Source organism: Maniola jurtina, chromosome 16 (genome assembly GCF_905333055.1).
Source record: "Maniola jurtina chromosome 16, ilManJurt1.1, whole genome shotgun sequence".
Classification (NCBI taxonomy): Eukaryota; Metazoa; Arthropoda; class Insecta; order Lepidoptera; family Nymphalidae; genus Maniola; species Maniola jurtina.
The window spans coordinates 686,472-702,533 of record NC_060044.1 but is presented as its reverse complement, the minus strand read 5'-3'; the positions used below and the strand labels follow the sequence as shown (position 1 = coordinate 702,533).

General features: G+C 35.9%; 1 protein-coding gene across 1 annotated transcript in view; it reads left to right on the top strand.

Annotated features, from left to right (window-relative positions):
- The window catches only part of LOC123873123 (dopamine D2-like receptor), a 113,285-nt gene extending 98,630 nt beyond the window's left edge, over positions 1-14,655 (top strand). The window contains exons 2-8 of the mRNA XM_045917834.1: positions 1,953-2,062; positions 3,259-3,511; positions 4,222-4,400; positions 6,039-6,149; positions 6,698-6,907; positions 7,278-7,489; positions 14,361-14,655. Of these exons, the coding sequence (XP_045773790.1) occupies positions 1,953-2,062; positions 3,259-3,511; positions 4,222-4,400; positions 6,039-6,149; positions 6,698-6,907; positions 7,278-7,489; positions 14,361-14,575 (1,290 nt within the window). The 3' untranslated portion in view covers positions 14,576-14,655. The remainder of the gene's footprint in view (positions 1-1,952; positions 2,063-3,258; positions 3,512-4,221; positions 4,401-6,038; positions 6,150-6,697; positions 6,908-7,277; positions 7,490-14,360) is intronic.
- Positions 14,656-16,062: the final 1,407 nt, after the last annotated feature.

Genomic DNA, 16,062 nt, shown 5'->3' with positions numbered 1-16,062 from the left:
AGGATGTTTTTTTAGCCTAGTAGCACACGCCGGGTGCCCGTAAATAATGTACTGAAGTTGACACCTCAATTCTATGCGTCATCATTTAGGAAAAGCCAAAAATAAACTTCTTTATACGTTCCCGACCACTGAATTGGAAAATTGGAACAAAATTTTGTTTACATCGTCATGTTTGCTCGATCAAAGATCACTCGATGTGTGGAATGACTGAATTCGTTTTATGTATGTAAATAGCTTTGCCTATATTTTATTTGTTAGGCACTTTTATTGGCAAACCGGTAAAATGTAATGTGTGTTTTTGTAATAGGCTCACCTAAAAATACTATGCTAAATGAGATTAAATTAGTTAGGTACGTTATTCACAAACTAGATGATGCCCGCCACTTCTTCGTCGTGGTTCCGTACCTCAAAAGGAATAAAGGAACCCTTATAGGATTACTTTGTTGTCTGTCTGTCTGTCGTGTCTGTCAAGAAAACCTATAGGGTACTTCCCGTTGATCTAGAATCATGAAATTTAGCACGTAGGTAGGTTTTTAGCACAAGAAAAGGAAACACCCCAAAAACCATGAATTTGTGGTTTCATCACAAAAAAAGTTAAAATGTATATGCACGAAAAAATTGAAATTGTCATTTTGGCATATTGATTTTTTTTCAAAATATTTATAACTAATGTCAGTCAGTATGATGTAAGGATACTCCATATATTCAAACTACTCAAGCATTTAGAAGTTATGTTGGAATAAGCAAACTCACATACTAGACAAACATATCGTATCGTATCCGAATCTTCATCTAAAACGAAGCGCCTACCTTAGGAAAGAAAGCAATAAAACTCGGGATACACAAAAGACGGACAATGGGCGCACGTAATGGCTGTCCGACAGTAGCAGATCCCGGATGTTAGCGGATGTGACCTGTCACCGGTGCTCACCGGTGCTCACCGGTAGACACTGGCTTACACCGGTATAAACTGGTTTACCTACAGAGTTTCTAAAAATAAAAATTTAACTAAGATTCAGTCGGGGATAAACAACGAAATCTATTTAAAAAATCGGCTAAGTGTGAGTCGCACTTGCACACGAAGATTTTCGTACAGTACAAGAAATAATACTAAATAACGAATATATGAAATATTTTTTAAGGTTCATGGCAGCATTGTTATCTCCCAAAGCCACCATGATCCAAACTTCATAGCCGCTGATCGTTCCTCCCTGTGTTGGGGACAATATGCAAAGAAACTTTCAGCTTTTTAACCCCCGACCCAAAAAGAGGGGTGTTATATGTTTGACGTGTGTATCTGTGTATCTGTCTGTGGCATCGTAGCTCCCAAACGAATGAACCGATTTTAATTTGGTTTTTTGTTTGCCACCATGGCCACCATAATATAATCGAAGAAAATCGGTTCAGCCGTTTGAAAGTTATCAGCTCTTTTCTAGTTTTCTTATAGAGGTTTTTATGTCGGGGTTTTTTTAAATTTTGAGTTATATTATATAAAATAACGAAGGTCTGGCACGCGCTGGCTCTCTCTCTGTAAAAATACATTGTAAAGGGAACCTTTGTGCAAAATCTCAGCTTTTTAGGTTCAAGTTTTGGACTGGGCGTTCATAATAACATTAAGTCAATCATCCATTGCTTAAATAGATAGGACGTGATACTAATTTAAATTCAGAAAATGACCCAAAAAAAAGGTACAAAAGAAAATTCCCTAAAAGAAGTTGATGGAATTACTGAAATCGGGTTGATTTATTTGATTACGGTAGGTATTTGGAGATTTTGTCTACCGACCTGCCTATTGGATTTCAATTTGTTTTAGCGGCATTGTAAATTGGACTTTAACTAGATGAGTTAGAGTATAAATTGCCCGGAAGTGAACGGATTTCGGTGCCTGCATTTTAAAGCTATTGCAAATGAGGCTTTGGTCCAGTGAATTTAGAGTGTAATTTTGTTCGCAGGTGAACGGGTCGTGGGGCTTGCCTGCGTTCATATGTGACGTGTACATCGCAATGGATGTGACGTCATCAACTTCAAGCATATTCAATCTAGTCGCTATTTCTGTTGATAGGTGAGTTGGACCTCCGTTTGAAATGTTTTCTTCTTTGATTTTTTTCCTGTTTTTAGGGTTCCGTACCTCAAAAGGAAAACAGAACCCTTATAGGAAATACTTTGTTGTCAGTCTGTCTGTCTGTCAAGAAACTTATAGGGTACTTCCCGTTGTCCTAGAATCATGAAATTAGGCAGGTAGGTAGGTCTTATAGCACAAATACAGGAATAAATCTGAAAACCCCGAATTTGTGGTTACCTACATCATTAAAAAAAAAAATTTGTTTTAATTTTCAAAGTAAGATAACTATGCCAAGTGGGGTATCATATGAAAGGGCTTAGCCTGTACATTCTAAAACAGATTTTTATTTATTTTTATGCAGAATAGTTTTTGATTTATTGTACAAAATGTTTGAAAAAATACCCGAGTACGGAACCCTCAGTGCGCGAGTCTGACTCGCATTGGCCGGTTTTTTTAAATTCAGATACAAGTTAGTACTTGAATGCAATATCACCGGCCGGGAATCGAACCCGGGACTTCCCTCTAATAAGACCACAGCGCTTACCACTGCGCCAGGGAGGCTTTCAAAATCACTTGACTAATGACCGAAATGAATAATCAATCTATCTGTAAGCTGCCGGTAATTTACTTAAGTCGAGTACCTACAAGTTGCTAAGTAACTTAGTGATAGATTACAGATAGATTGGTTATCAATTTTGGCTATAAGGGTACAGGATTGTGACCCTTAGTTGCAACAGTTTTTAACCCCCGGCCCAAAAAGAGGGGTGTTATAAGTTTGACGTGTGTATCTGTGTATCTGTCTGTGGCATCGTAGCTCCTAAACTAATGAACCGATATTAATTTAGTTTTTTATTTTTGTTTGAAAGGTGGCTTGATCGAGAGTGTTCTTAGCTATAATCCTAGAAAATCGGTTCAGCCGTTTGAAAGTTACCAGCTCTTTTCTAGTTACTGTAACCTTTACTTGTCGGGGTTGTTATAAATTTTTAATTTACACTTGTTATTACTGTGATATTAGTGACAGTGACTAGAACCAATGGCTAAATGTGATGTCCAAAGCACACAATATGAAAAAAAGCTCAAATTCAGATCTTCAAAGTTGCATTTAGTTACTGATTTCGATAACGTTGCTTCGTGGCTATAATTGTCTGTCTCAAATACACCGTACATAGCTTAACCAAATTTATTTTTCCCAACAGGTATATCGCTGTAACACAACCAATAAAATACGCGAAGCACAAAAACAACAAACGGGTCTGGTTCACAATAGTCCTCGTGTGGCTGGTGTCGGCTGCAATCGGCGCGCCGATAGTCCTTGGCCTCAACGACACGGCCGACCGGAACTTCCAAGAGTGCCTCTTCAACAACCAGAACTACGTGCTCTACTCCTCGTTGGGCTCCTTCTACATCCCCTGCATCATGATGATGTTCCTCTACTATAATATTTTTAAGGTAAAAACAACTTAGAGGGCTCTCTCCGTCACTCGTTTCATACAATCGTAGTTCCAATTTCATTTGAATATTAAGCAACCAAAGTCCATGAAATTTTGCAGACATATTCTAGAAACTAATATCTATGTCTGTGATTTTCCAGATTTCTGTTAAAATATTCGGTTTCAAAGTTACGCGGTCTTAAAAAATTTTATACAAATCTTTGAGCCCCTGTAATTTTAAAACTACATATTTTTAGAAAAATCTAAAACACCACAGACACAGATATTAGTTTCTGGAATATATCTGCAAAATTTCATGGACTTTGGTTGCTTAATATTCAAATGAAATTGGAACTACGATTGTATGAAACGACTGACGGAGAGAGCCCTGTTAAACTCAGTTCTGTTTTGAATGTTCAACACTAGCCAACATTATGTCTTTTGCATTGAATACATAGAATGCGAATGAAGTCACTAGTGAACACCTCACACACCGAAAAAAACCGTTACATTATATTGCTGGTGTTCTTTCTCGCGATGCGACGCAAGTAGTCGATGGTCCTCTGCGAACAGATGTTAGATAGTCTCATTTTTATTTTTAGTTTGCTTAATGTTGAGAAGTTGGTTCTTAGAACATGTTATATACGTGTCTGAAAAATCTACTGGGTACTGAAATCAGTAACAATTTTACTAACAGTCAGTATAATAAAATTTTGATTTGCCACACAGGCGTTAAGAAACCGTGCCAAAAAGCAGCGTGCAGCGAAGAAGCCACCAGTGTCCGATACGTTGACTGGAGCGACTACAGCAGTGGTCATAGAAAATGTAGCACAGACAAGGCAATTGGAAACAGCGCTAGATGACCGACCTACTGGATCGGGTAGCAACGAAGATGACCATGAGGATAGGTAGGTGTATGAATAATAAGGAACAGACACACTTTTGCTGTACGCCATCTTCGTTATTATCATCATGATCAACCCATCGCCGGTCTCTTTCACTCTGGCATGTTCGTATTTTTGTTCAGATAGAGACCAGGACTGACAAGCATAGGTAAGACATGGTAAAAGACTTTGTTTTTATTTTTGTGGGAAGGTTACCTTTAAAAATCTCCTTTATGCTCCAACACCTGTTCCATGTATTTGTTACCTGTCTGTCTATTTCTTTGCCGATGCAGTTGAAAAGAAATTAAGAGATAAATGTATTCCTCCACATAATATTCTTTATCAGTTTTAAGTTTTATATCGGTACTATATCGGTTTCAGTAGTCACTACTACATAATGATATTGATTAAAATTACTTAGTAAATAATAATTACTTTCAATATACTGCGCTGTTAATAATGAAGTAATCTACGAGTACATTATTTAATGCGAATGCGGCGAAATTTTGATATTACCATTTGGGTCATGTGACAAAATCCCTGATTAAAGCAACACTACAGGCTATTACGAATACTTAATTAACTGTTAATACACGTGTTCATTTTATTGAATTAAATAGCAGAACAGAATTAATAGGAATGATTTACAAAATTATCTCACTAATTACTACTTAGGTCAAATCGGGCGGTGTGGTGCAAATTTTTATTGGTAGCGCTATACATGAACAGCTTGTTTGATAAATCATATGACAAATGAAGTATGTAGTACCAAATAGTTAGTGCCATAGATTCTTTCGTTGTATCTGCTACTTGATAAACATTCAAATGGTTCTTTGAGTTCACAGAAGTGTTTTACGAGTTTTACGTATTGATTTCAGGGTTTTAACCAAATTTTTGCATAAGAATAAAGGTACAACTCTTATTCAGTGATAGAATTCCAGAAATGGACATAGGCTTTTTATCCTAGAAAACCAAAGATTTGTAGCGGAATTTTTAAAAACCTTTATGCGCACGAAGTTGCGGGTATCAATTACTTAATAACATAAAATAAAAGTGGGAGCGAAGCGAGCGTTTTTTTGATCTAATATTCACGAAAAAAAATTGCAAGAACTATGTCGTATAATTTATCTTTGCCTGAGATTTCGGGGATGGGGGGGGACCCCCCTTCCCCCTTTAAATTGAATAGAATAGAAATTGTTTCTACAAAGGATTAACTTTCTTTTGAAAGTTCTCAATATTCGCTATCTAAAGCAAAATCTATCGTATTGGTTGAAACGCTTTAACTCAAGTTGTTGAATTCTTCTTCAAAGTATTGACTTTGTTACCAGTTTTAGCTTATTACTATTGATGCTCGCGACTTTGTCCCTGTGGGTTTAGATTTTTTAATTTCTTTTATTTCCTAAACAGAAAGTAGCCTGCAGCCAGGTTTTTAACTATTAATCATCATCAAACCATTACCGGATCACTACTGAGCATGGTTCTCCTTTCAGAATGTGACGTGTGTGCGTGTGTGCGTGTGCGTGTATGTGTGCGTGTTTTACGTGTTTGACTTAATTACAAGACCAAGACTTAATTATTTATTTACAAGTTGTTCTGATTCATCGAAAATAAGAGTTAAGCCATTCTTGTATGGATCTAAAAATCCTTTTCATTTATCATCAGTTTCGACAAACGGTCAGTGGACTTAGAAGCCGATGCTGACGAATGCCACGTGATCCCTAACAACAAATCCACGGAGTTTATGCTGGCTTCTTTACCTGATGACAAGATCAAGTAAGTATAGTATAGTTTTTTTTACTTTAGTATAAGTATAGTTCAGTAATGACTAGGTGAAGTCTGTAATTTCATTCGCTTGGATTAAGGATCTATTTCAGTTTCTATATACGAGTAAAGCCCGTAGAGTTTCCTGCAGGCAAAGTTTTAGCGTTATAAGCTTTAGAGAGATCGCTGAAAGCCGCAAGAATGCAATGCGTTGAGGTTGCTACGTCTCTCCTCGTATAGCATGTTTATGAAACTCTGATGCTTTGTTGGTCTAGTGGCTAGTATTATAAGAAGCTGGGTTTAAGTACTAGATCAGACCAAAAAATTTTGTGTGTTTCTATTAAATATTTTTAGATCACAGCCCAGAAGTTGGAAAGTGTGTTGTGTTACACTGCTGTCTCTTGTAGAAAGTGAAGATCTTCTGGTCATGTATAATTTTCATCCGATTAGAATATGAGAGCGAGGGAATAGAGAGTATGAGTGAATATAGAGAGTAGGTACACCTGTTTTTGCACACACACTTGTGCACTGTATTTTCTAAATAATAATTTTTTTTTCAGAGCACCAAAGAAAATTATCAAAACACAAGCAATGCCAGACCCAAATGGCAACAATGATTCTGGTTACGCCCCATCGAACCTTGAAGATACCATCAGAGAACACGTCTCCCCTCCCGGATCACCAGGAATGAAGGATGCTACTGTGCTGAAGAATATGTCCTGTGAGTCTAGATGGAAGAAGAATGGGAAGAGAGTTGATACAGATTCTAGGTAAGCTTTAAATCCTATAACTCCTATCCTACCTATAATTGTATTTACCTGCTTATATTTTGTTTTCTTTTATTTGTCTTTTTCTGTATTAGTTTTGTAGTGTACAGTAAAAATATATTCATTCATTTATTAATTCATATTCCAACGCTGCGTTTTCCAATGTAAAGTCGCCATTCTGTCACCTTGGACCCCAAGATCTATCTATGTGCTCTGCTCATTGCCACTTCAGCTTCGCAACCCATTGAGCTATGTCAGCTTCTCTGGTTTTCCTACAAATCTCCTCATTTCTGACTTGATCATGAAGATAAACTCTAAACATAGCTCTCTCCAATTGCTCCGATGCATACAATAATATTATGATTGATTACAGAAATGCGTCAATCGCCTTCCGATCCGATGACGATCTTCGCTCCAGTCATTATGACATCCGCGATGGTTCAACTTGTAAAAAGGAAAGAAAAGCGAGTGCAGCCACCGCAAGATTCACTATATATAAAGCCAATAAAGCTAGTAAAAAGAAAAGAGAGAAATCATCGGCTAAGAAGGAAAGAAAGGCTACAAAAACACTAGCTATTGTTTTAGGTAAGCGTGTTGAAATTTTTACCCTTAGTCTAAGTTTGTAAGTTATGTTAAGAACGAGATATTTATGAGAGTTATTCGGGTGTAGGTTTGGCCAAATACTTAGAACTAATGAATAGATTATCGCACAGTAATGTGGCACAATAGTTAGCAAAACTCTACCGAAGGCTTGAGAAGAGTTAAACTATGGTCTCTGTAAATATTTTGCCTAGAATCATATAATTTTGACGAAATATTTTAAAGACTATTAGCCAAATATAATAAGAATAATATTTCTTTTTCACCTTCAACTAAGTTTAAATCACGTACTAGAGATTTAGTATGAGCATAGTGCAACGGGTGGTATTTGAAACGATAGCTTTAGTCAGCTCCATTACTGTAAAAAGCCAGTAAGCAAGAGCCAATAACACAGTTTCGATGATCGCGATGCAATAAATATACAAATTTTATGTTGGTAATAGTAGCGTTTTACCTGAAAATAAAACGCATATTAAAATACTTACCTCACTGGAAGCTTTATATTGAGAGTAGCATTTCCGTTTCCGTCGATTTCATGCCAGTTTTCGTACTTTTATTGATGTCATATCCGGTTTTGTGGCGCCACCTGGCGGGGTCGCGCTCAAAGTTTTCGTAAATTGCTCAGCGCGGCCATGGCTTCATTGGCTCAATATCACCAGGCAGGAATTACTGAAAGCTTCCAGTGAGGTAAGTATTTTAATATGCGTTTTATTTTCAGGTAAAACGCTACTATTAAATAACTTGACCGTAACTGGAAGCTTTATATTGAGACCCTGTTTGTTTTCGCCTGGTGACGCCACATAATAGATATTAGAATTCTACGCCAATGTGATAACATTTGTACCATAATGAGTACTTATATGATATTATGTTCTTTTTCATAAACAAAATTTTGTTTATTTGAATACAAAATCAATAAAGAAAAGAATTTTAACTATCAGTCATAGAACTGAAGAATAGTTAGTTGAGCGATACCACCTGGACTAAGTACATTGCCTTCAATCACTTTACATTTAGAAAAATTTTGAAATGTATTAGCTGATTGCTAATTTTCATGGGCCATCTCATCATAAGAATGATTTTCCCTGAGTTGAGTGTATGCTACTAGAAGTAGCAGATATGCTTGCTTCTTTCAAAAAGGTTTTTACCCAGTCTGCTATACCTACTGTACGAGAGGCACGTTTAATCCGTTAACCATTTATAAAATATAGAGCATTATATTTTGTAGCATATCATACTCTGTCGTTCAATAATTAATTACCAATTACACATATAAATCCAAAAAGAGGGTAAAGATACCCGTTATGACTATTCCTATTACAAGCAATTTCTGATTGGTTGTCTATTTCAGATTTTGAGCCGAATTTAGGGCAAATGTCCGATTTTAATTTTATAATCATCAAATTTTATTAAATACACATCATTCGTTCTAAGGTACGATTTTGATGCAATATGAAGTTATCTGAATAATAAGCAGTAATAAAAACGCAGATATTACAAATTATTAGTTAAGTAATAAGTTATTATTAGCACCCCAAACGGGTGGATTTCAAATCTTTCTGAAGAAATCGATTTTAAAACATGCTTGGACATGAATACATAATTGAGTGAATTTGCTTTTATTCATTAATATAGCACATATAAAACACGCGCATTAACAAACATTACTTGACTTTTATTTCATACATCCAATAACAGATCCAATTACAGATTCGTGTAAGAGGAATGAAAATTCTAAATTTTGTCATTTATATTATGTGCCAAAACTGGTGCTAATTGTGATACTTTAGGTTCGTATCAATATTTTTCTTTAAAGACCATGAAGATCAACGTTTTCAAGCTTATCCAATAGTTTCAAGATAGATTTCCGCTTCAAATTAAGCAGTGATTTACTGCTTAGGTTTTATGTGTCTAAAGTATAGGACCACTCATTATTTCTAGACTTCTTAAGACAATGACAGACCCATTGCGAGTCAATGAGGCTGTGTTTTATATAAACGGTCGAGGCCCGCCAAACACTTTCGGTCGGAGTAAATTATATAAACTAAATCAACTATTCAAAAAATATTCGTTTTGACCAATTGAGATGGGTCAAGAGTCAAGACGAAGAATTGAAAATAATGGCGTAAACCAACTATGCCAATGGAAACTTTCATGAGATACAGCATCGTGAAACAGGACTTGATGGTCCATCAAATCTAAGAGTGCATAGTTGTGTACTTCGAATGCTTTCTCCGAGGTGAATAGATCGACCTCCAGGATTACCCACTTTGCAAATATTATTTCCACACAAGCTCGTATTGCCACTCTGGGAGGTTGGCTATGACATTAGATACAAATTATTTACATGATTACTATACATACCGGATATAATATTGTATGCTATGGTGTATTTGTCAAGCCATAATTCCAGTATCTGGAATGTTTTATTCAATAAGGATAACAACATCCTTAAACCTTGTAAATATGCTTTATTAACAAATGAATGAATGAAAGAATTAACATCATTCCTCTATTTCTTAGTAAATGTGAGAGTAACGTCTCGTCGTTACTTTGAATGAGACTTGAACTAAGGCGTAAGAAGTGAGCCTTCTTGAAGCTTCTGAAGGGTAAATTAGACTATCATTTTGATAAGAGTAAAGCATTTGTTCCTTTCCTGTCAAAGAGCATGATAGATGAAGCATCCGTTACTAGAACATGAACTAGTGGAGGTAGCTAATATTTCTCCTTTAGCCCTTATAATTTATTTATCGCCTCTGCCAGCTTGGAGTGCAGCGTGGAGATCGCCACTTGATGGATAGCCGACATTTAACGAGTCGCAGGGATCCGCTGGATTCATGCAGTGTAATCACGTGGCATGTGGTAGTCTCTTTATGAGACCTATGTCCAGCTGTGGACGTCTAACGAATGATAATAGTGATCTACCAGTATTGGATAGATCTTGGATTATCCAGCGGTCATTGGTTTGTTAACTAGCATTTCTAACTGTTCTTACATCCAACAGCCCTCTTTGGAGGCATTTTCTAGGGTCTCCATAGTATTTCTAAATAGTTAGACTCACTCTTTCGTGGTCAAAGAACCAATTCTCAAATTTTAAACAAAAACAGTAAGTTCGACTGTAGTAGATATTAACTTAATGCATGTAAAAAATGTACATGTATTAAGTCTCTTGTACATTTAGCATGTACTTGCCTTAACTTGCTATGACAAGTCGATTAAGTAAAATAGGACTCATATTTCACCATTCTCTTAATATCACCCATAGACACCGTGGTTAGTCCGAACGGCAGGTAGGTTATCATCTAATCTATCTAACTTTCCCGTATGGCCTCCATAAGAAGCACTGACACAAGACTGTTTCACTACATGAAAACAGACTTTGCATGTTTATCAAAATGAAATGTTCTGCCATAACATACATAGTTGTTTCGTACTCTAAGATGTGATCTTGGTCGGGATGACACTTCGGAGTTCGGTACCAGAAACAAGGTGAAAAGGAAGCTTGGCGTGCGGTGCAAGCTTCATGATTCATTTTACGCACTATTGCATACAGTTCCTTGGGAAAAACAATAGGTGGCTTTTTAAATGTTGGTATGCGATACCATTGAAATAGCCTTTGTATAACCTCTGGTGCCTCTATTTTCTTTCATTGCGAAAGACAGTGCACTAAATAACCTGCTTGGAACGAGGTCGGTTTAGTTTCTCTGATTTGTCTTGGAGAATCCGGGTGCAAATAATCATGCTGTGGCTTACTTACCTTTTTGAACCGCCAGTCCTGATTGAGGAACGATAAGAACTTTTTAGATGACCTTTGTAGATATTACCGGTATGTTCGTTTCCACCCCGCGAGGGTGTATGATATAGATCATGTTGGCATCCACCCCGCGAGGGTGGATGATATTGATCATACTGGTATTCACACCGTGAGGGTGTATGAGATTGCTCAAACTAGCATCCACCCCGCGAGGGTGGATGATATTGAGCATACTGGTATCCACCCCGCGAGGGTGTTATAATATTGCTCATGTTAGGATCAACCCTGCGAAGGTTGAATGATATTGATCATACTGGTATCCAACCCACGCGAGTGGATAATATTGATCATTGAATAGGCTCAATGCACGGCAAAGGTAGTCATGGCAGCTCTATGTATTGAAATGGTAACATTTGAAATGCATGGCCCCTACGAGGGGCGGGTGACCATTTTTCAGAAAAGCAATGTGCATGTCGAGTAGTTCCACGCGATGGAACGGCAACAATTATAATTTTCTGTGCTTGTGAAGCGGCGAACGCGTTCAATGTGTTTTCTATTTATTGCTGGGTCAAATAAATTTCTCTTATCTTTATTCAAATACACTTTTGCAATTGCTTTTGAATCGTCAAAATAATTTACCATAGTGTATGCAAATTAGTTCCATGCGATGGAACGGTAACATTTTCAATGCCTTGCCCCCGCGAGAGGCAGCGGACTAATAATAATTGCTTAGCTTTTGACTGAATAAATGTGTTCTTTTCGACCCAAAAATATTAACAAACTCCACTCGTTTTTTCCCATATGGATGTAACCAAAAGACCCACCTGGCTCGTGATAATTTCGCAGCGCATCGCAATACCTTCTATGCTGTAGCTACCCACTAATTGTGGAAAGACCCGACGAAGTCTGATTATTGATTTCAGTCAATATTTTAGTTAATTTAATATTATTATTTAAGTTAATATTGATTTTCAGTTAATTTATATACGAATAAAAATAAAGTCAAGAAAGCACAATTTTTAGGAAAACCTAGGCTTATTTTTGTTTATGCAGTATGTGATAGCTGCATAAGCTTTATCTGCTAGAAATTGCAAGGTATCATACTTTTTTACCTCTTTGTTTGTTTCTAGGTCTATGAACCTTGAGTTTTATCAAAGACTTTTTAATGTACTGTGTAGGTACACGTAAAAACCAAGAAGCGCTAGCTAAACCTGAAAAACCTGGAACCTGGTTAATTAATGGTTAGAACCTGTTGAAAGTAAAATCTAAACACGAACTTTGTTATTCGATTTCATCCTGATGATCGTCAGGCGTGATATTTTTATTTTTATAAAGGTTACCTGTAATTTCATTACTATTCGATGTAACAATTTGAATTAACAATAACAATAACTAGAAAAGACATATCATAATCTTAAAAGAATTTCTCGTATAAATCCGAGAGGATTCATTTCAAAATGCAATCGGGGTCATAACTATCGTCATGTACCCTCTCAATAAAATGAGCATATTGTAACAGACTTAAAAGGTAAATTTTAGCTAATAATATTAATTTCAAATATTTGAAATTCATTTCTAATAATCGGTTTCTAATTGTTACATCGTCTCAAGTACGAAAAGTTTTTAATAACTACCTTCTGGCAAATAAATATAAAGTACTGTGATCCGAACGGACAAACCGTTAAAAATATTGATCACGTACATATTATTATATTTTACATTTTACATAATGTAATATAAATTAAAAATAAGTACTTACTGCGAATTATTCACCAAATTCACTTTATAAAGTACCACACAATAAAATAAAATATCTTGCAACGTTTCGTGTTGACTGATTGCAAGTTGCTTCGACGGCAAACAAAACGCCAATGCAGCCATGGCCGCGCTGAGCAATTTACGAAAACTTTGAGCGCGACCCCGCCAGGTGGCGCCACAAAACCGGATATGACATCAATAAAAGTACGAAAACTGGCATGAAATCGACGGAAACGGAAATGCTACTCTCAATATAAAGCTTCCAGTTACGGTCAAGTTATTTAATAAATAATTCTCCTACCAATAAAATGTTGATTGGGGGAGTTTCTTATAGTAAGGTCCGTTATAGAGAAAACTACGTCACATAAAATATTAACGAGGACCAAGAAAATGTTCCTAATAGTTGAGAAAGTTCCGGAATGTGTGAAGTTTAGGGAGTAATTCTCAAACTTGCCATAAATGGATGGCGTTCAGTTCACGATTCTTGTTAAAAAGTTGGTTGTTAAGAACTTGTCAAAAAAGGCGAACAAGAGACACGGGAGGTGAAATTTTGTTATTCAACTCCAATAACATACCCAACAAAGTTTACGCCTACAAAGATTTCGTGACCCAGGGTTTTAACGAAGGTTATACCAAGAATATATGTTTTTATAATATGTGTAATGTTATGAAAGGTATGTTTGGGGTTCAAACAAACTAAACTGTAAAATTATTTCTATTGCGCTGAATTCTTTCAAAATCAATATTTGGGCTTCTTTGTGATCATAAAAAAGGATGATGCTGTCAAAATTTCTAAAAGTCGACCGCATTTTGGAGTTTTGTGATATTTGACCAAATTTTCTCAACATCGATTTCTGGAAGATTACACTTATCATAAAAAAGAAATTGACGGCAATTTAAAAAAAATCTGCCAAGTATTATAATAGCAAAATAACTACATATTGTTTTATGCAATGAGTAAAATAAGTGTTAATTAAAAATTTATAACACCCCCGACAAGTGAAGGTTACAGTAACTAGAAAAGAGCCGATAACTTTCAAACGCCTAAACCGATTTTCTTGGATTATAGCTAACAACACTTTCGATCAAGCCACTTTTCAAACAAAAAAATAAATAAATTAAAATCGGATCATTAGTTTAGGAGCTACGATGCTACGGACAGATACACAGACACACACGTCAAACTTATAACACCCCTCTTTTTGGGTCGGGGGTTAAAACCATTTTTCTAGATTTACGGTGTTATGAATGTTATAAAACAAAGACGTTAAACTTTCGTATGTAGGAGGATACACGCATAGATGTTTTTATAATTCTTTGGTCACAGCTTTGTTTTGTTCACAGGTGTCTTCCTTTTCTGTTGGACGCCATTCTTCACGTGCAACGTCCTGGACGCCATTTGCGGGAAGTTCGGCCTCCAGTTCTCCCCCGGAGTCACGGTCTTCATCCTGAACACGTGGCTCGGCTACATCAACTCCTTCCTCAACCCTGTCATTTACACCATCTTCAACCCTGAGTTCAGAAAGGCGTTCCGCAAGATCCTCAAGTGCAGTACCTAGCCCGTTGATTATTTGGTCGTTTTCACACAGTAGATCTCACCAATTTTGTATCTTGTTAAAATAAAACTATTGGTATTTAACTATACATATTAATATTAATAAATTATAACTATTAATATTAATTATTATATCGTGCTTAAATCATTGCAACAGTGATGGTGGCATCCAGATTGAGAAATATTTGCAATGGTCTAATAGCGGCCGTATGTGGCATCTCAAACCAGTGTGGCAGACTTTGGCCTAAACCCTTCTCATTCTGAGAAGAGACGTGCTTGGGGCTGGCGATGGGTTGCTCATGATGATGATTATGGCATCTCAAAGAAGTCATCTCTTGATTGCTTTAAGCTAGAACTGAATCATTATTATCATCATCCTCATAATCACATTATTGATCCATTGTCAATACACTATTGGGCAAAGGTCTCAGGATGAGAAGAGTTTATCGTGGCTAAGTGCGATTTTGGATTTGTAATCACACACCTTTGAGAACATTATGGAGAACTCTCAGGTATGCAGGTTTTCTCACGATGTTTTCCTTCACCGTTAACAGGGCTCTCTCCGTCACTTGCATCATACAATCGTAGTTCCAATTTCATTTGAATATTAAGCAACCAAAGTCCATGAAATTTTGCAGACATATTCTAGAAACCAATACCTATGTTTGTGGTTTTCCAGATTTCTGTTAAAATATTCAATTTCAAAGTTACGCGGTCTTAAAAATTTACATACAAATCTTTGAGCCCCTGTAATTTAAAAACTACATATTTTTAGAAAAATCTAAAACACCACAGACATAGATATTAGTTTCTAGGATATGTCTGCAAAATTTCATGGACTTTGGTTGCTTAATATTCAAATGAAATTGGAACTACGTTTGTATGAAGCGAGTGACGGAGAGACCCCTCTTATAGCAAGTGATATTTAATTGCTTAAAACGCACATAACTTCAAAAAGAGAGATGCCCGGAATCGAAACCCCGGACCTTCTAAGAGGAGATTAAATTCTGAAATTGGACATTGAAAGAAATTATCGGGAAAGATCGATAATTAAAATATTCTGTGACAACGAATATAATATATTCATATAAATATTTATTATACTTCTAGTAAGTTTTACAAGAGATCTGCTAAACGGCCAAATAATTTTTAAACTGGTAATAAACTTTACAATTTTTAGTTACCTGATTTAATATTGAAATACATTACTTTCAATTGTAAATTTTAGATAATACTATGTAGAATGTTAGCATATCAAAAATAAATAAAATATTAAAAATATTACTACTAATAGTAAAATGAATGTGTATCCTTAAGAGTTGCTCATATGAAACAATGTTCTATACTCAACAGTACTTTAATACCTAGTGTAAAATATTAATATTATATTATAATATTTTAAATATATTATATTATGTAGTATTAAATATAATTATTGTAATAAGTAATTTACAATTAAATAAATTAAAATCAAATGCCAAATTATAAACA